This window comes from Habropoda laboriosa, unplaced genomic scaffold (assembly GCF_001263275.1).
Source record: "Habropoda laboriosa isolate 0110345459 unplaced genomic scaffold, ASM126327v1 scaffold76, whole genome shotgun sequence".
NCBI lineage: Eukaryota > Metazoa > Arthropoda > Insecta > Hymenoptera > Apidae > Habropoda > Habropoda laboriosa.
In genome coordinates this window covers 1,088,623-1,109,578 of record NW_017100184.1, presented here as the reverse complement: position 1 = coordinate 1,109,578, position 20,956 = coordinate 1,088,623, and the positions used below count along the sequence as shown (strand labels likewise).

Here is a 20,956-nt window from a genome sequence, read left to right as displayed (position 1 = left end):
TCTGGAAACACGTAGAAGCACCTCTGACCTATTTCCTGTTTTCAAATTAATTAATCTCTAGCGAGGTTAATTTTTATGTACGTAATAAATAATTCCTGTATCGCTTGACACGGATACAGCACTTTAACGATGCCTTGTTTAATTTGTATACCTATATCGTTAATGCAGATAAACTCGACGCGTTTCATTCTATTTCTATCGGTCGCTTGTAACGCGCCGTATCGATTCGATGCCACCAACGAAAATCTGAACACGATAAAGCCGCAAATGCCTCGCAATTATACATACATCTCGCTCGAAATAATCCGAATTTTCCAGGTTGCTCGAGTTTTCCCCGTGCCTACTACACACACACACTCTCTCTCTCTGTCTTTAAGCTTTACAACAGCCGAATCGTTTAACGTCAGTTCACCCGAAAACGTGTTACAGCTTTGTTCCGCTCGAAATCGTACGAAATTCGTTTCGAACGAACCGAAATTTCTTTCCCCTTGTTTTCACCTGTAATCGATAGCACCGAGGACGAGCAATTTTATCGTCCCGAATGGCGAAAAATTATCGACGCTCGGCGACTGTTCAATGGCCTATAATGAACGAGCATAATCGAGAAGCGTCGGATCGTACGCGGATTACACGACGATGAAAATATACATGATTAAAATTGCGCCGCAGCTTCGAGACAGGTTTAAACGAACTACGGTTGGAAACGTCAAGAGTGTCCAATTATTTTCACCGTGCACGTTCATCACAGACATTCATCGAGATGTGAATATTCGAATTTGCCTAAAAGATCCTTCGTTTTTTCCCTCCCGGGAACCGATGAAATTTCCACGAAAACTGCCATTCGTATAATTTAGTAGCGACAGAGGTGAATTTTCCGCCGAAAATCCCTGTTCGTTGTCGATCGACCGAGAGGAAAAAAGCACGGAGAAATATAGCGAATCGACAAGGGTGTAAAATAGAGAAAAAAATGGAGCGTGTTCCAGGATGCTTTGGATTCGGGGAAACATCGTCGAACAGCTGTGCAATCGCCGCAAAATTACGAAACGACTGCGCACCGTGGATAATGCTGTTCCGTTGTTACGATAAAGCCGGGACAATTAATATTCCATAACGAGCCGCTTTTGAAAAGGCGAAAAAACTGGCACGCGAGCCATCGCGTGTGTGCGCACACAGAAAGAGAGAGAGTGGGCTGTTTTTCTGGACAGCGCGATTGTTTGCGCACGTTAGCGAAAAGATGCCAAATGTTGGCCCAGGTGGAACACACTCGCGTCCAGCATTTCGACGTTCCTCATGCTGATAATTGCGAGCGTGTTGGTACGCACTGGCTGATTACTGCCGCTCGTACGAGCTTTTTTTCCGCGATAGAAAAATAAAAGAACGCCGGCGGAAAACGATGCACGTTTGCAGGGAATTCTATCTCGCCGTTAGTCCATTTTTTTTCCCATTGTGAAAATGGGATTTCTCTCTCTATACATACATTTTTCTTTTTGTGTGTTTTGTTTGCATAAATTGGAAATTCAACGAGATGATTTTACTGGAATTCAATGAATCGAAAGGGAAGCATTAGAAAATCAAGAGCTAACAATTTTTCCCCGGTACAGGAGATGAGTTTTTTTAAAAGCGTAGCCTTATTCTCGATACCGCGTGTACCTGCCGTCTGAACGAGATAGATTTTCCTCGGCGAGGAGGACACCGAGGTTCGTTTAGAAGGAGCGTAGGTGATAATGGAACGATCGGAAAACGCGTAAACCAGGGAGAATAATAGGGCGAAACGAGCCAGCGAAAGTATCCCAAGATTTGCTATTCACCTCGTTAGCAGCGATGGTTTACGAGCTCGATTCGTTCGGGGCCGGAGCCGCACTCGTAATTGTTCCTCTACGTACGCCGTGATTGTAATTTTCGAGGAAAATCGCGTTAACGTTGCGGCCGAACCGCGACGCGAAGTAAATGTAACGACATGCCGCGGTACCCGTAATTATTAGTCGAACAAGAGGGATAATCAGTAGTGAACGCGTGACAGGCGCACTTAACCTGAATACCATTTTACGATTCTACGCGAGCGTGCTACGCTTAAAAACTCCAAACGAGCTCTAGATTATCCTTTGCCCAACGCTTTTACCACCGAACAACCTTCCTTTCTTCTCCTCCTCCCTCGCGCAAGAAAGAGCTTTTTTTACTTTACGATCGAATATCTCTCAGATGTTCTACGGTTAGACGGGAAAGTTTGTGTAAAACGCGTGACAAACGAACGAGTGGGGAAATTAAGGGATTGATCGGTGGAAACGTTTTGTTCCAACGCGTCTCCGCATACGAAATACGAGGGACAATCGTGATTGCTTCGGAATCAGGTTAACGTGTTGCACGGCCAGCGTACAACGATATACACAGCGAAATAATAAAACGGTCGCGAAACAATCAGCGATTGTAACGATCAACGATGCGGCGAAGGGGCGTCGTTATTTCCAATAATTATCGGCTGTCGATGCCGGCCGCTCCCCAATCGGCTAATTCATCGTTAAACGCGGGGAGAGGCAAAGTGCAATGGAGTTTCCGATACGATCCCATCCTCCGAAAATCCATCTCGCGCTAGCTTAAAAGTTCACCTGTCTCTTATCGAACGGAACGTTCATCCACGAATTTATTACCACGACCAACCCAACGGAATCCGATTTTTATAAAACAGTTTGGAGAAACCCGTTTCTCTCCCTTATGATCGGGCATCGGACGATTACTCGAGAACGTACAGCCGGCGGAAGCGAAGTAAGATCGATCAAAAGTTTCGAGTGTTCTAAGAAGGAAATTGAGGGAAGTGTAAGAAAATAAAGTCCCAAACCTTCAGTCAACTCTGTATTATTAAATTTTTCCAACGCTCTTCTCTTTTACTCGCATTCTACTTTAAGTTTCGCCACTTTCTTCCAATATTTACCGCTCATGTTATTCACTTCACTCTGTATCAGTTCCACGTTCTCAAGATTCGGCTCGCCAGTTGATCTACATTGGTCACGTTCATTTTTCCCCAAAGAATCGTCGTCCAGTTGTGCAACATAGCTCTAGGCAAATTACAGACGAAGAGTGAAACAAGCCGTTGTTTCTCCGATATTGCACGAGAGGCCAGTCGAGAAGAGCTGTCGCAATTACCGGCATGTTCGGCTTCTCCTCTTTTCGCGAAGAGTGCCGCGCAGCCTTTTGCGAAAGCTACTTGGTTTTATAAACGGGCGGCAGAGGGTGAAGGGGATCGAATCGGTGAAAAGAGGGAACGAGGTCGGTCCCGGTGGGTACACATAAAGCGTACCGGTTTTCGTGGCTTTCGGACACCGCCGCGCCGGTTGCCGCTTTGTTACATAAACGAAAATTTACTCAGTCGGCCCGTGGCGGAGGCGGTAACTGTCCCGTCCGCGCCACGCGATCGTTTCATGAATCTTTCATTCCGATCGGAATTTAAGATTTTTCCTTGTGCCGCGGCAAAGTCGAGCGTGGCTAGCCCCGAGGATCAAAGCTGTGCACCACCGTTGCAAAAGAGGAAAAGCCTTGACCTCCTTCCTCGAGCCTCGGCCACAGTTAGAGTTTCCCTCTTCCCTTTCTCTCCCTCTAGAGTCTCGAGTTTTCTCCAGAGGAGAGAGACCTGGGCTCAGGTGACGGAGCAAAGAAAGGGTGAACTCGGCCGCGGCACAGAGAGAGATTATGCAAATTGTACAGACGCGTTTTCGACGCCACCTCACAGACCGCTACCTCCCTCTAGAGAGTCCTCTATAATAGGATTCCTTCGAGAATATTAGCTAGTCTATAAATGAACGATTACCACGCTCGTGAGTTTGATATTCCTCGCGGTTTACCACGACGCCGCGCCGATCGAGGTGCTCCTTTGAAATATAGATGAGCGTGGAACCAGACTAACGAGAAAAAATGCCCGGGTAAAACGATTCTCTCTTCTTTTTTTTTCTTCTTCTCGTACAACGTATACGTTTAAGTAATCGCGAATCTAGGCGGGCTAGGCAACGGTGTGCTTTCGTCGACGTTAATTTCATCCGCCGCGATATCCGCGACTTTGTCGTCGCGTAAAAGGAACACGTTGGGCTGGTTCGCTCGCGAGTGGGCACGCTTTAATAAAAATTTGCCCCTGGCTGGAACGAAACACGGCCGTTTGCCGTTTGCCCTGGCAAATCGAATCTACGTGTCTCGGTTTCTTCGTTAAACTCAAGATTTACGCGAATCAAAAGCATTCCATCGTACACTTTCACGCGTGCTACCAGCCCTCGCGACCTCGTTTGTTTTTCTTCTTCTTTCCTACGGAGAGAGCACGCGGATGCGGAGAGCCTTTCCACAGGCAGAAAATTTCATTCCCGCCACTTTGCGCACGCCAGAAATACCACGTCGAGTGGGTTCTTTTCCATCCTGACGGTCCCAGTCACGACTCTACGATGAATTCACGTGTATATCGTGGCCTGATCTAAAGCGACCTCTGTATTTTCCCTATTTCTTCTATTCTCGTTGTAAACCAGCGGCTCGATGTCTTTCGATATACAAAACTAGCCTAGTCAGGTCGAAAATATAACGCTAATCTTAAACTTTCGTTCCTGCTCCGACACGATTGACCGTCGAACAAGATTCCCGAAGATATTCTTTTCCCGGCGTTTACGCGACACCTGGCAAGTATCTAGGACGCGGCGTAAAACATCCTGTCCGCGATCCGTATGCGAGGCGGAAGAAAAAGGGTTGATCCAGGGTGGCGCGCTCTCCAGAAGGCGGTGGAACGGTTCGTCGGACGTTTGCATGCACTTGTAAATATAGATGTGTGTGTGTGTGTGTGTGTGCGGTCTGACCGTGATAATATTGCTCCTCCCTCTGGTAATTTACGAGCCCCGGCTAAGTACACCGACGCGCACTTTTCTCGCAAATGTCCTACTTTCCCGATGAATTTTCCTCGATCGCGCCGCGGGCTCTCACGCTGAATTTTCACCCACCTTTTTAATTTTCCTTCCCGACGCGCCGTTTTTCGCCTCGATTGCTGCCTGTGCGACCGAACAATGCCTCCCCCCAACCTCCCTCCTACTCTTTCTTCCTTACCGCGCAGTTCACTTTAATCAATGTCATCTCTCGGATTATGCAACTTCCCTCGTATTTAGATCAATAGTCGTGAATTAGAGAGATTAGAGAATCAAGATAACCCCCAAGTTCCCGGATATATCCGGGAGGCAATATAATCGCAGCTTATGGAAACTTGAACTTGAAGTAGTTTCGCTCTACTTTATCGAGTGGTTCTGCTTGGAATACGGCGTTAACCCGTTAAAGAGAGAAAAAGCAACGGGGGAGTATAGAGGGAGGAATGTTTGTAGAAGTTGGTATTAGTTACCTAGATCGTACTAAAATAATCGCGAATTAGTCAAGGACCCTAGTTTCACCGAGCCGTATATCGGACTTTTCAAGTACGATGCACGTACATACACTCGAGTGTGGCAGCAGCCAGTACTCCATGCGAAATGTTTCGTTTTCCGGAACAATGGAAGACCTCGATAACGACACCCGTGTGAAATAATAATTGGCGCGGATCGTGGAATATCAATTAGCTTCAACGCCACTACACACGCTTCCTATCTAACTCGCTTTTAAGGTTTCATTTATAAGCTGTAACGCCCGCTCTGTCTTTACCGCGCACGTATGGAATACAGTTTGTACCGTTACGAATTTATAAATTGTTCCTAGAGAGTATTCACAAAGGGACCGAAATGGTGTAACGGTGAATTAAAGCCTCGTTACTTTACGCTTAAACGTTTGTGTTTGTACCCGCTGTTTCGTAAATTTCGGACACTTACCGAACGTGAAGCATACGGAAATCTACTAAAGTCTAATCAAATCTCCCGAATGCAAAGCAATACTCTTTATCATTGCAAATTAAATATAAAATTATTTGACCTGGCGTCAGTCGTGAAATTATTAAAATCCTAAGAAAATTATTCATTCTAGAACCTTGACTTTTTTGCTATCGTATGACGTTATCTTTGAGGAATAAATTTAATTCAAATCGTATTATACTTTCTACGCGAGCGTAATAGGCGCCTTGATACTTATGAACATCAGTGTACCGCGAAAACACGTCAAAGTACAAGATTTTCCTTTACTTTGTTCAAACATAAATGACCGTTACATGAAACGAGCTGTTCTTACTCGTAACGAGTATCATCAGGTTGAGGTTAGACGTAAAGAAAAAACAGCGCTGCACGGCGTCTCGTCCTTTACGCATAATTTATCCAAGACGTAAAACAGAGAGGCGAGTTAAATTCATGACTCTTCCTTTGCAAATTTTCGAAACGACATTGTCCGGAATGAAAGACGTCGTAAAACGAATACTCGTCTGAGAAGACGGCTAAATACGAATTTTCACTCGGTGGTTCGTCCGTAGTCGACGAGATCGCGTTGAAAAAGGGAGGAAAAAATCGGTGACGCGGTATTCCAACGAAAGTGGATTGCGTCGAATAGGGTGCGTCGGCACGAAAATACGCTCGTCCCTATCAGAAATTTATTATTGTCCGTTGAGGATGTCGCGGCAGACCAGCTCGACCGTTGAATTTTTCATCGACAAACATTCCGCGAGCGTCTCGTCTGTCCCGCGCGAACCACGCTTTGAAAAATTAACGGGAATGTCAGGCAACGTCCACGTGTATTACGGCTTTTAAATAATCATCGGAGGCATACGTAATAAAATAAAACCGATCGGTCGGATCGGCCGCTGGTCAAAGGCGTTCAGCCGCATGCAAATATGACAGTTCGGTTATTAATACGGGCTAGGCGGCCAGAAGGGGCAAGGATTTTCGTGGCCGGCCAACGGAAAAATTCATGGTACCGGGAAAATGAATGCGAAATACCGATGCGACGATGTGTTGTTCTCTTTCTTTTTTCTCTTTTTTCTCTTTCGTTTTTTGCACTCGCTGGAAAATTGATTAGCTTTTTCTGTCGATGGCACGTTCTCCGGAGGGGGGGAGAATTTTTGGAACGCCGATAGGTGTGTAGGGCCAGAGCGAATATGTGTACCCAGCACTTGGATCGAGTTGCTTGTAGATTATCGATGCAGTTACAAATCCGGATGTTTATTTAAAGATTTTTAAAAGGGTGCGCACATACGCGCGGAGTTCGATATGCACGTGTCTATCGCGGTGACGCGAAACAGTGAAATATCGGGAGGTCGTCGATCTTTGAAAAAGCGAGGAACGTCAACGGATGATCGCGTGTGTAATGCACCTAAATAACTCTATGCGACGTCGAATCATTCGATGAAATTTTATAGAATACTCGTCGGACAGGATGAATAATGGTTACAACCTCTGTAATTTATAATACTTCGATTTCTTCCTTTTTCTTCCCCCCTTCTTCGCTTGTCCCAACCAGACGTGTCCCGAAACACGGCAAATACTCTGCCTCGGTTCCGTCCTACCACTCGTATCTCATCGAGCGTATCAACAATTTCGCTAACAGCCTATCGATATTTGCCAATCGGCCTGGAGAACATCGTCGAGACACTCGTGCGTTCCTTCTTTCGCCTTGTTTGCTCCCCCGCGTTTACGTCCCGCGACGAAGTCTGACGCACCTGGAGATAGATAATGGCACTTGTGCGTAACGAGCACCGGTGTAAATACGCGTACCGGCAAGTGAGTTAGGAATTTTTAGGGAAGACGGAACTTTCGCTAATCCGAGCCGATTTCTCTAAAAGCGCACGCCTCTCGAACCACTTCATTTAACGCTTTAATATCGCAACTTTCCAACCACCCTCCTCCTCCTATCGGACAGCCACCTTTTTCCGACGCGCCCTTTTCAAAAACCAATTACACAAAACCACACTCGTCCTCTCGCCACACGGTTGTACGACCAGGTGGAAAATTGCTTTAAAATTATGCGTCGCGAGCGGCGCGGAACTAATGTGGCCCTTGCGAGACGTTCAAATTCCAATTGCCACCGGAGCTAAGTCCCTTATAATTGACTGGCCGTGTGATTTCGTATCGGAGATACAACTGTTCGTTTCTCAGGATACACCGAAGCTGGGCACAAAGGTTTGGGAATCGGGACAAAGGGATGGAACAGCCGGATAAAGATTGGCGAGAGAAGCGAACGGCGGAGGTCGGTAGGTTGCATCGAGGATCGAGCATTTGCCTGCGAGTTCTAATCAGAAAATTTACCGCGAGAACTTCGCCGCGATATCTTTCTTCTTGACAGGCGAAAGACCGGAATACGTAATTCTTGGGTACGCGATAGAGACGAGGATAGAGGCAGCGGAGTGAGATTGGAGGAGGTTGGACAGGGAGAGCTGGAAGATCGAGGATGGAACGCGGCGGACGGAATAAAATGTTTCCCCCGGTGCCGGCAATAAAATTGCAATGCCAGAAGAGGAACACGATACAGGGATTTTCAAATTATTCCATACGGGTGTATCTAATTTCGTAGGAAATGCAAGGGAATTATTCGTGTCCGTTCTACCCGGTCCACTCCCCTTTTGTCACGTTTCTCGTTCTCCCGCCGATAATCTTCGAATGCATACCGATTCCTTCGTCAATCTTCCACCTCACGTTCCCGCGACGGAGATGGGCAACAATGTTTCCGTATCGTTTCAATTTTCATCTCGAACCAGACGGGAATCTACGTGAACCGCGTAGTTCAGTTGCCAATTGCGGGGGAAGTAAGTTGCGAAAGAATCAATTGAAAAGAACGATCGTAGACGACGTATCCCGCTTTGATACAAAGGCATACGTAATGCGTTTCAATCCTATCCTCTCCCTTTGTTACTCGACGAGGTTGAAAAGTTCACGGTATAACTTTCACAGAATCAATCGAGTTTTTCTCTTCGACGCGAAGGAGAGTAACTCGATAATTTTTGCTCAAGAGAGGCGCGAGAGGAAATTTATGAAAACGTTTATCGACAGGCGTGGGAGGATGTTACGGAAGAACTCCGGTAGAAGAAAAGAGAAAAAGAGGAATTGGAAAGGTGATATTTTAGCGACGCCGGTGAATAACAACGGATACAGGGGTTTTTCTCGTCGCGACCAGTTCACCTGATCGCGCTCGCGCGACGTCCGCGTCGAGAGGAACGCTTTTGTGCGCTCTCGCCTGGCGTTCACAGAGATCACGGTGGAAAAAAGGGAACCTTTCTCCCCTGTGCGTGTTCTTGGTGAAACGGGCCGTCGATACTGTTGCCAGTTTTTTCCAGGGGAAGCCTGTGAAAGGCAGAGAGGAGGGCCTCGGTGTTAAGTTATTGCCGGTTCAGGTATACACGAGACCCGCATTCCCCGGTATACACGAGCTCTTTTCGATGCACAGGCCTGGCTCATAATGCGTGGAACCGTCCTTGTTGAAGAGGGCAGAATGCAGGTCGAGCCGAGGCAAAAGATGGGCAGGGTGTTAATGAATTATACATGGCAGGAGCATTTATTGAAAGGAAGAGGACAAGAGAGAGGCGCGTCCTCCTCCCTATTCTTACGATTTTCGTGTTGTCTCGCTTTTTATACGGGAACACGCGAACGTGAACTCTTTGTGATTTCCTCTTCACGGTTTTATTGCGTAATGCGAGATTGTGTAAAGGGTGGTGTAAAGCCGGGCTCGAGATTCGCCGTCGTCGAGCTTAATCCACGTGAATCAGAGAAAGCAGCAGGGCAATAAAAGAGAATAGGCGATAAAAAAAGAGGAGAGAAAAATGACGAGACAGGGCGCGGTGAATAATTATGATTTCAACAAGTACTCGCAGATTGGCACGATCGATACGCTCAATTTCGCGTGGAACTCGTTAGCTCTATACCTGTATGTAGCATTCGGTTACGAGATCGTATCGTTATCGCATTTGTGTAACAAGCGCGATAATAACGGATAAGTGGTCGACTCCGATTGATATGCGGCCGATAGGTTCTCGCTTATTGTACGCTATCATTTTCGAGTAACGGACCGCGCGGCACGTCGAAAAGTACGCGCGCTCTACAGATTCACTGGATATTATCAAGTGTAAACACGAGCACCGAAGCGATTCTTCGGACGATTTGCTCGAAATTTTTCCGATCGATCTATAATTTCCAACGGGATATATTCCGCGTGATATTTCCTTCTTTCCTTTGCTTTCCGTTGCGCGCAAACTTTGTTATCGCGGATATCGTGAAACGTAATGGCACGGTGCGTCGGTATGAATTTTGCGAATCCGCGATAATTTCATCGGCGTCGTCGATACCGTAAAATAGCCCTGCGCTTTCAAAGGGGTGTTCGCATTCCTGTAACGATCCGTTATACGAGACCGAATTGCACATTACACCGGAATCGTAACAACGAATCGGGCCAGCGTTTAACGCGACAATAAAATCCCATTCGCCCGGTGCTCAGGAACAATACCCAAACGACTCGGCCTCCGCGTTGCTCCTAGGTCGATCGTTAATCCCTACTCAAACGAAAATTCCGCTCTATTTGTCTCTCTCTCTCTCTTTCTCTGCACCCTTGCATAGCGGATCTCGAATTTGGAAAGTTTTACGCGTGTAGTAGCTGCCGGTGGCGTGGCCGAGGCATCGAGAGGCCATCGTCGCGAAATTAAACGATAAATCAGTAAATCGTTTCGCTGGCAAGTGATTAGTGCCGGTAGTAAAGTCGACGAGGGTGCACGAGCAGCCGAGGGTGCCCAATTCCGCCCGTTCGCCTCCTTAATCCAGGCTGTTGCTGGCTCGACTCGCGCTTCCTCGCGATAACCGAGCGAAACACAACTTTACGGCCCGTTTTTGCGGGACACGTCCTTGAAGGGTGTGACGGAGTTAGGTGTGTAGAGTGATCAGCTGACCTCCGAGCTGTGGCCTTTTCTGATGCGAGATGGTGGTTGGATCGATGGAGGGTCCAAGGACACTTCAAGGTCGCCCTTGTTTATCGCACTTTTGTCGAGGAATTTTTTTCCAGTTTATAAACAGAGGGAAGGTTATTTCGTCGTGTGTGAAACTAATGGTGTCGTAGGTGTTTACTTTTTTAAATAGATTACTCAACGAAGGATATTCAGGGACGAAGGATTTCGGGACGAGGTTATTCGGGAGAGTGGGCTAACGTATAGGTCGATAAATCGGTAAGTTTGTAAGGACTGGCCCTTCGACTCGTTACGATTGGCAACATATTGCCGGGTAATTTTCACCCCGAGGGTCACCCATGGAGGATCGCTCAGCCGCGAAAACTCACCGACACGTGAAACGAAAATTTATTCTCGTTACGATCGTCTGTTGGAGTCCTGGGTGGTCCGGGGAACCGTAGACGAATTCGACCAGCTGACACGTTCTTGGAAATTTCCCATTTCGAAACGACGCTAGGTGTCTCTGCGTGAACTATAAAAAATTTGTTTTATTCTGGAAAAAAGGGACACGCCGGAAAGGTTTGCGAGAGATAACAAAGGGGAGCGAACTCCCTCGTACTCGTTTTCGTTCCGCCGTCGGCCATATCGCGCTTTTCACCATTGTGATTTTTTCGAAGAGCCGCTCGGCCATACGACCTCGATGCGACGGAAACCAGAACTGAAAATAATCTCGATTGTCGCGCGCGCGCGCGGGGGATCGACGAGCAGGGAGGGAAGGGAATTGGACCAAGTTTAAGCTTCATTCAGGCTGCTCGGTGAATTCGAAATTGACCCATTATCGTGTCGCTTCGTTGCGCAAAAGAGCACGTCTGTCGTCGAAATGGCGTCGACGTGATTCGATTCTCCAAGAGAGAGAGACCAGTGATCCGCGAAAACTCTGACATTTTCTAAAAGAGGAAGGGAGAAACAAAAGGAAGAGGAGAAGGAAATTTAACGTCGCGACGGTTTCCCGTTTCGAGCAACGAGCGAGGTCTTTCCTCGCGACGATTAAAATCGAACGGGAAGGGGTGGTACGCGTTGTTGTAATTTATCGTCAACCCTGGGAACGTAATTGCGATTAATTAACGAAGGGAGAGAAAGGAAAAGTGCGCAGCCCGACGTTCCAGGCAGTAAAATAATAATTGGCGCGCGAAACTTGAACAATATCGTTGTTAATGGAGGTTTCGCGAAAAGTTGGCGGGACGCGGCCGATGCCAAACAGCCGGATGAATAAAGAGACGCGCGGCTACGAAACAACGAGCGGGTGGAAGAGAGGAATGGAGGACGAGGAGGAAGAAACGCGCGAACCTTAGAAGCGCAATTAAATTAAACGACACTGAGTCGGACGGTTCTTACGTTGTAATCGTCCTTTTAATTACCCTCCTAATTAACCAGCCGTAATTGATTTACGCGCCAGCGTGCCTACGTACATATTGCACGCGTATTTCCATGGAATAGTTTCAATTTCCCCCGGAAAATATCTTCGCGTATTCTCGCGATTCCTCGAATCATCCGTGCATTCGAGTCCTCGTAAATTCTCCGCCGATTTATGTTTAATCATCGTTCTCCGGACATTTCTGCGGACGTCAGGTATTCGGTTGAAAGTTGAAATTTCCCGAATGATCGTCGAGATTAAGTAAGAGCCGAAACGGCAAAATACTTTGGAATATATCGGCAGATCGATCGATCGAGCGACGTATCAGATTTGACGACGCGGACGCTTTCCTCCATCGTCGATGCTCCGTGGTCGTAAAATTTAACGGCGCGAAGTTACGAACGAGTTCGACGGTCGTTTCGACGCGACCGGTAATTAACTGGATGCAATTAATTCCCGCGCACATCATTTGCAACGCGCGCGTCAAGGGAACAACGGGGGAATGGTAACGAAAGAAATTAAAGACGAGCTGTTTTTTTTTCTTTTTCTCTCTTACTCTCTCTTGTTCTCTTGTACGTCTCTCTTCTCTTGTACCTAAAATATATACATATATATGTGTGTGTGTGTGTGTGTATCGGTGAGTGTGTACGTGTACTTTTGCCTAAAGTAGTTGCTACACAGTCGTTTTACATTGAAAAATAACTATGCTTATACGTAGCCTACGAGGAAGTGTCGCGATAGTCTATTTTTTTCACGCGGTCTTTTCACAAAAATATTCATCTTTCTCCCACTTTCGTTTTCTCTCGTTAAATGTATCACGTTAAACTAGCGGTTACTCTCTTTTCGCCGGACGACATAATAATACGGCTATGTTCGCAACTCTATCTCCTCGCGCGATAACTTTTTCGTTTCACGCGAATTTTAAGACAGCCGAGTGTACAACGGGTTACACCGAAACTGGCTAATCTTATCCGATTAAAGTAACTCCCAAGCCGTAACACGCGAAATCAATAAATCGTACGTTCAGCCGCGAAGGCTTTACTCGTTGGTAAGCTTTTCGCGAACCTCCGACGATAAAGCTGACATTTTTCGCGAAGCGTGCATCGGCGAACGATACTGCCACCGAAGTCCGACGCTTCATCGATCTCGCGCAGTTTTTCTCTTCACCTTTTTGGGGGGGAAATTCAACCTTGCAACAGTGGTTGGCAGTATGTTCGTCGAAAAGGAAAATTCGCGAATAGAAGCGACGCAAACTTTACATCGCACTTCGAAGCATAGTGATCTTCGAAAACCCTGTATAACAGCGCGTACTACTTCGTACACGAAACTCGTGGAGAATGAGAAAAACAAGGGTGGAAAGTTCGTTCTAAGCGGAAGTGTGCAACTGAATCTACGAAATTAGCAACTGTATGTTATTTGTCGTCGTCGATAGTGATCCAGACGTTGTAAAAAGTGAGTCGAGTCGGATCGGTGACGAGTGACGGTGAACGCGGAAACGAACCGATCGAAATCATATCGAAAGAAGAATTGTCAAAAAGACGTAATTCGAGTCCTTCCGTAAGATTTCAGGTATATCGCACAAGTCTCTAAAACGTTTCATAATTTCTCTTTTCTTTCTTTCTCTCTGTATATATTATACTTATATGTCACGTGTGCGTGTGCACCGGATGAGTGAATTATCCCCACGGAGGGCAATATTTCGATCGTTTGAACGACGCGTTAAAAAAGGTCGTACATTCCTCTGGGTCGCTGGTTCGACTTGGGTCGAATCAATTGTTCAACTATAAATCATCGAGTTAATTTCACTTTAATCACACAGAGCACCGTGTATTTTCATCCCCTCGGCAAGTATTCAATTACGCACCATTTCGACATTTTACCGATTGTCTCGAACGAACGCAATTCCCCTGTTCGTTGTTCCATGTTTTAATAAGAATTTAAATATTACGTCATCCTGTACACACGTCCATATGTATGTGTATATATATATATTTTTTTTTCTTCTCTAAATTAAATAAGGAATATGTATACGTATATATCTTTATAATTTATATGTATATATATATGTATATATCAGAACTTTGGTTTTTGTCTTCGGTCGACCAGTCGGATCAAAAATTACTCGAAAGCTACTCGTATCCTACAGAGTACACTTTCTAAAGAATACATTTCTAACCAGTGCTAAAGTCAGGCGTGTCCCGATGGACAGCCTCTTTGTTTCGCAGCCTCAACGATACAAGCAGCAGTCTCTTGGGCGAATCCTTGCCGGTTTCGCCTCGATAAACTCTCCTTAATCCGCGTATTATTCCGTTGCGCCCAACCCTGTACGATAAATCGAGATTCTCGGGAAGATCTTCTGTTTTTCTCTGCTAAAGAAGAAGAAGAAGAAGAAGAAGAAACTTCGCCCCGCTGGTTTTCATTCGGCAAAGTGTCGATAGAAAGTTTTACGATACGTTTGTAGTTCAGGATACGTAAAGATTTCTTAAAAACATGTTACAAAAAGGTTCCCGTGTCGACGGTGCTCTAAATCCGTGTCAATCTGTTGCACTCGAGGAATCCTCTCGCCGTTATCGACCTGCGTGCTTTCTGCCTTGCCGACAGAGTCAAGAGTGGCGATCCAGATATCTTTTCAGCGTGTCTCTCTCTTTACCCCAGAGCAAACGTTCGATAATAGAAAATAGAAAATACGACGGTTGCAGTATAGGAAAGACCGACTTAATCTACCGTAGAAGGAAGAGAGTACTTCGCGTGATCTCGGTATTGCTTGTTAAATACTTCGCGACGCAACGGAATCACCGCCGGACACGACGATTAATAAACGTTTAAACTCTATAAACTATCAACAGTGGTTTACAAGTAGGTACATGTTTCATACGAAGAGTTGCATTTACGTTTCATAGCTCGTTCTACGTGTTACGTATTTCGTTTCGCGGAGACTAGTTACTTGTGCGAGCCTTTGTCGTGGCACACGATGTGCACCAGCCTCAGGTTCTTCACCGTGAACAGATTTTCGTAGATCTCGAAGATGTCCGTCTCGTTGGCTATTCCTTGCGACGACAGATTCAGAAGCAACGGTATCAGGGTCCTGGACCTTTCGATCCTGAAAAATACACCTAATTTCAAACCTGTGTCTCGCGTAATTGGCTAACTACAAAAATGATAGAAAACACATTTTCGCAGATTCTCGAATCCCAGAGAAAGTTCTTACTTATGATCGAAGTTCCATGTGGAGAAGAGAATAAGCTCCTCCCTTGACCTGTAAGGATTGATCCTGTGCCTCTCCCCGTAAGCGCATTTATCCGCGTTCCAGACGCCGTTGCACCTAAATTCACCCTTTCGATCGCACAACGCGACCAAGGTTTCCCTGCCTTTCCTCTTGATCGTGTAAGGACAATTTTCTTCCTCCTCGTCCTCCTCCTCGGTCTTCGTGCCGACCTTCCAGTCTTTCTCGCTCCTCTTCGCGCCGTCCACGCACGAATGGTTCATCGTACCGAACAACCGGAAGTACGTACTGCCATCCAACTGATTCAATCTACAGGGGCAATGATCGTAGCAGGACGACGAGTCACGTTCGTCGCGATCCTCCAACGCCTCGATCTTTGTTCGACTCCTGTCGAAGTAATGTCCCAAGTAATGGTCTTCCTTCAGTTGCATCTTGAAGAACGCTATCGCGTACAACAGCTGTTTCCTGGCTCGAGGATCTTTCGAAAAGGTGTCCGACGATTTGATCTGATCGATCGTCTTGTAAAGGTAGCCCCGTATCCTGTCCTGACATCTGCGATGCATGTACGCCTCCTGTGGAACAACGGTTTCGTTACTTTTCGCAGTCGGCTCGCGTAGGAAGAGGGCGATCACACTCTACGGTTTTCTGCTTACTCTCTTCTTCGTGCTGTTCCGTTAATTCTCGGAGGTGCCTCCACGCGTAAAATAGCGAACATCGCGGTAAATATGAGCCGGCCGATCGAAATGGGTCACTAGACACCGATATTGTACCGTCCGCCTCCTGTGGAACAACGGTTTCGTTACTTTTCGCAGTCGGCTCGCGTAGGAAGAGGGCGATCGCACTCTACGGTTTTCTGCTTACTCTCTTCTTCGTGCTGTTCCGTTAATTCTCGGAGGTGCCTCCGCGCGTAAAATAGCGAACATCGCGGTAAATATGAGCCGGCCGATCGAAATGGGTCACTAGACACCGATATTGTACCGTTGCGAATATAATTGATTTGTAATCAGCGCGGAACAGAGCCATTGTTTTCGGCAAATCGCCAACGGAATTGCCGTTATTGTCTATTACAATACACGATAGGGAGGCCGATCATGCCGGCAAAGTCCACTGGGTGGTAATTTACACGAAACCACCGTGCAATCCACTGCCAGTAGTAAAGTGTTAATCAAACGTAACGCATTTGCGTGAAGGTAATAGGTAATAACCGACAATCAAATTCGAATTAGAAGTATTACGAAAGTCGGTTTAATGACACACGCGTTCGATAGTACCGATGCTGCACGGGTACGTGTATATACGCCGCGGCAAGAAACCAGTCTAAGAATCTGTGGAAGGACGACAGGAAGTAAGAACGAAGGACACGAACGAAGGTTGCCGTGGGATACGCGTATTCGTCGGTGTAAAGAAAACCACGGTGTGCAAGCCCGGATATTTCATCCAGCATAGATACATACGTGTAGGTGTAACGTGTGTGTGGAGAAAATCGAAGGTTGGGCGTGGGATTTGGGCGGGAAACAGGGATTTCGCAACGTCGAAGACGAAGCGAATTTATTATTATCTCCAAAGTCCGGATAATGCAGCTTTATCCTCGCCGAAGGCATTGCACGTTCGTTGGAACTGTATTGGTCAGTAAGTACGTTTCATCTAGGTGAAACATGGACCGTAAACGAAAAGATGGGTAGGTATACACGGTCGAAGAGCACGCGATAAAAGGGCAGCGATAACGAACTAATTAATTATCGCACGGAATGGCGGAAGCAACGAGGGTAGAGATTCGAGGGCGAAACTCGAGCGGCGATAAATGGCAAGGTGGCTGAATTAAAGGGAAGTCGTTGCGATATCGGACGATAGGGTAGATAGATAGGGTAGACGTGGCTGTGTGTTGCATTAGCTCGCGTCGACCTAGAGCGTCTTATTAACGCGTTCGAGGTCAACTTGCCTTTGACGGTGCCCTCTCGATCACCGGGAGAAAGTTTCCGGGGAAACTTGTGCAGCGGCAGAATTATCTGCGTTCGTATTGATTTGTCGTCCACGCTTCCTACACGTGCTGTGCGGATAAATTTCAAGGTTCTCCGTGATGTTTGCGAAGAAAAGTTAGACGAGGCGCAGATGAGAAACCTGTCGTCCTTCTCGCGAGGCGAACGAGATCGCGAAGAGAACGAATACTCACTTTTGTGGTGTAGTTGGTGTCTAATCCGCGAAACCATTCCGGATGCTCGTCTCTGTCGCTGAGCACCGTCTTCGAGTCGTCTTTGTTCAAAGCGTTATTTAGAACGGCGACCTTCGCTTTAAGGTTTTCCGTGAGGAACTCGGACGCCTTGTCGCCGGCAGTCAGGAAATCGATGTTGACGCGCCTCAAAGTGTCGTAGAAGAGGTCCGCGTCTGTAAGCAAACGTCGAGTCTCGCGAAGCTTGCCTCTGTTGTTTCGTTTCAAAGCTCGCCTTACCGCGTCAAAGCTTGACATTTCTCGGAGCTACCGTTGCCAAAGAAAATATGGAAATGTAAACGAACCACACTAACCGCTCAATATCTTCTCCCCAGGTTTCGCAAGGATCAGCGTAACCTGAGGTTCCAGCGTGGAGAAGTACTCCTCGTCGATCAACGAACCATCGAGCAGGAAGACGTTGACTTCGGCGAGGTCGTTCGTCACCTGAAAGCACAGAGGATCGTTCCGTTCATCCTGGCAAGGTTACGTCGCGAAGAAGTGTCGTTATCGGTTCTCAAGACACAGCACACACGCGCCACGAGCCAAAACGACGAACACCGACCCAACGTCGTATCAAAGTCAGGGACGGTTAACCTTCGACCGAACCGTTATTTTTATTCCAGCGTCCTTTTCACGCGAGAAAAGCTGTCCTAGTTACCGGGGGAAAGTAGCTCGAGCACGGTGCCGCAGCAATCGATGTGTTTTTTTCAGAGTCACGCTTGGTGTACGCCAGTTTTCCAACGGAAGATCGACTGGAAGACAGCTGGAACAAGGGAAGATCCGCGTGCGCGGTGAGACGGTTGGCCGGCGCGGCGCTCGGTCCAGCAGACGGACGACCTTGACATTGGGGCTGCTCCTTGTCCGTGGCCCGGCTGGTTCGATAAAGCTGCACATGCTGCAGGCGAACGCGATCCAGCTCCAAGGTCGACCCGCAACCGGATTAACGTAGCCGCGAAACGTTGGCGAACATCGCGTAAACCTTAATCCTCCCTCTTCCCCTTTCTCCGTTCGTCTGTGCGAGGACTAATTAGTCGAACCGCTTCTGTCATCTCGTTATTCGAATCTTCTCTTGGAAATTCCTCTCTTCCCACGTTTGGAAAATACAGCCGGTGAATTGGCTTACTCCGGATGCTGACGAACTTTGCCTCTCGAAACTTCACGAGTCAACCACTTCTCGCTACGATTCCTCTCGCCGAATGAATGGAGGGATGTTGAAAAATTGATTGGGTCGTACGTTAACGAACCCAGTTCGAGAAGATGCGTCCCTTAATTGCTGACTTTCCCCTAGAAACGGAACCACGAGCCTGGCGGAATTTAACCCGAATCACGTTAAACGTGTTCTTTTCAGTTGGCTTTTTCTTTTCGGCGAAGCGATTTTGCGCGAAGACGAAATGGCCGGGCGTTAGAATTTTCCGGGAGCCGTGTTATGGATCAGCTGTGAGGCTTTTATGACCCAGTTTTAGCCGGCAACTTTTATTACGACAGAAACATTTCCCTCTTTCTCTCTATTCGAATTGAACGATCGGTCGATTGAATAAACGCCGCGAGCGTTAATCACCGCTTACGATACTCACGTTCAGCTTTGCGCACGCTTTCCGCTTCAGCTCCTGAAGGCTCCTGCAGGCGACGCCGAATTTCCGCGTGCGGCTCACGTCGGTGACCTTGTAGCCCTTCAGCTGAAAAATAATCGCTTGAAAGAATTTCTCTCGGTGCTCTGGCCTTTTTGTCCTTTGGCCTTGGCCTTTTTGATTTACAGAAGCGTATGAAAAACCGTGTACCGATACTACATTCGAATTTCGCCTTTCGTGACTGAGTCAGTTATCTCGATTTATCGTCTTTGTCGCTTATTCGTTCCACCAGACGGTCTGCAATAAGAGGCATCCGGTCCAACTTCGATCCGAATTAAAGCGAGTGCATGAAAGTATACAGAGAGAAAGGTTGTACCAGGAAGGGATATTGAAATTGAAATTCAAAGCTCGAATATCACAACCTCTCCGTATCATCTCTGCTCGTAAAAGGAAAATTAACTTTCACGGCCTTCGTCGAGGAGAAATTAAGCGGCAAATGTTCCGCGGGATCGACTCGATGGGAAAGCTAATGAATTCGAGGGGAAATCCCGGCTGGATCTCCGGATAAAGTCTCTCTCTCTCGTGCGAATCCGAACGAACTGGACGCATAATAATTGAGGTGATCGTATTCAAGGTCGCGGCGACGGAAAGCCGCGTGTTACAGTTTCCTTCGGTGACCCAGATCGGTGGCCGTTTATCGCGGTCACTCGGCAACGCAAACACGGAATCGGAAGTTCCGCCGGTTACGACACGGGTCCACGAAAACATGCGAATGTTATTAATTCTTTGGTGAAACGTGTAGAAATGTTGGCAAACATCTCGTCGACGACGTAGATAGCGGTACATGGAGCGTACAAGTGTGACACGATGAATAATGATTGGATGAAGTTGAATTCATAACAGGAACGATAATCTCGACGTCTCGAGCAGACATGTGTGACAGTTGATACGATCGCTCGATATCCCGATACCGTTCGACAGCAGAACGTGCACGAATTACACCTTCGTCGTCGATGAAAAAAAAAAAGGAAAAACACGAATATAGACATCCGTTAAATCTGCCGACCGAATACCAGCGATACCAGCTTGTATACTTCCATATTTAACACAAGCGCACGAAGCAAAAAGTCCTTACACCTAGCTGTCGTTAAAACGCGTAACAAGCGAATTCCGTGTTGTGACATATCGCGAGAGGCGTACGAGCAAGCGAAAAAAGGGAGCGACAGTCGAAGAGATAAAGCGAGTGATACCGGTGAATAAAGCGTATGCGCGCTTCCGCAATAGCGATTCTTTGTTTACCTCGGTTTTAGCCGGCGTCTCGGTGAGGCGTCGAAAGCAGTCGGCGATCAGCGACATGGCCTGCGTCTAGGCCGTAGTCTCTGGATCCGCGGACGAGGGCGACGGAGAACGACAGAGCGAGGAGAAAGCGGTGGACGACGTCGTCGCGAACAGCTGGCACGGACCCCGACCTCTTCTTTCTTCGACCCTGACAGCGCTGGTGCACGCTGCTTATCGCTGCCACCGGACGGAAGGGGAACCAACGCGAAACACCGATAGAACCGAGTAGAACCCAGCGATGGAACACCGAAGAGTGGGGAGAGGAGATGCGTGGTGTTGGCGTAGCGGAAGAACCGAGCGAACGAGAAGAATCACGGCAGGGAGGAGAGAGAAAGAGAGAGAGATAGAAAGAAGAAGGAAGGAGTAGAACGAAGCCTGTTGCCTTTTGGAGTAGCGAACGTGCGTAACCGCCGCTTACGGAGCA

At 47.3% G+C, this 20,956-nt stretch overlaps 1 protein-coding gene across 1 annotated transcript; it reads right to left on the bottom strand.

Moving 5' to 3' along the window:
• Nucleotides 1-15,137: 15,137 nt before the first annotated feature.
• On the bottom strand, nucleotides 15,138-20,550 carry LOC108579393 (DNA fragmentation factor subunit beta). The gene is made up of 6 exons (XM_017942920.1): nucleotides 20,494-20,550; nucleotides 19,201-19,302; nucleotides 17,941-18,070; nucleotides 17,591-17,802; nucleotides 15,406-15,992; nucleotides 15,138-15,297 (listed from the first exon to the last, which is right to left on the bottom strand). The coding sequence occupies exons 1-6, from the start codon at nucleotides 20,548-20,550 to the stop codon at nucleotides 15,138-15,140; spliced, it is 1,248 nt and encodes a 415-aa protein (XP_017798409.1).
• Between the last annotated feature and the right edge of the window lie 406 nt (nucleotides 20,551-20,956).

Excerpts from the sequence above, each read along its gene's own strand:
- LOC108579393 (XM_017942920.1), bottom strand. The coding sequence starts at position 20,550 with ATGTCGCTGATCGCCGACTGCTTTCGACGCCTCACCGAGACGCCGGCT. Across the intron at positions 19,303-20,493 it reads AGACGCCGGCTAAAACCGAG|CTGAAGGGCTACAAGGTCAC; the intron begins GTAAACAAAGAA and ends ATTATTTTTCAG. Across the intron at positions 15,298-15,405 it reads ACATGGAACTTCGATCATAA|GATCGAAAGGTCCAGGACCC; the intron begins GTAAGAACTTTC and ends TGTATTTTTCAG.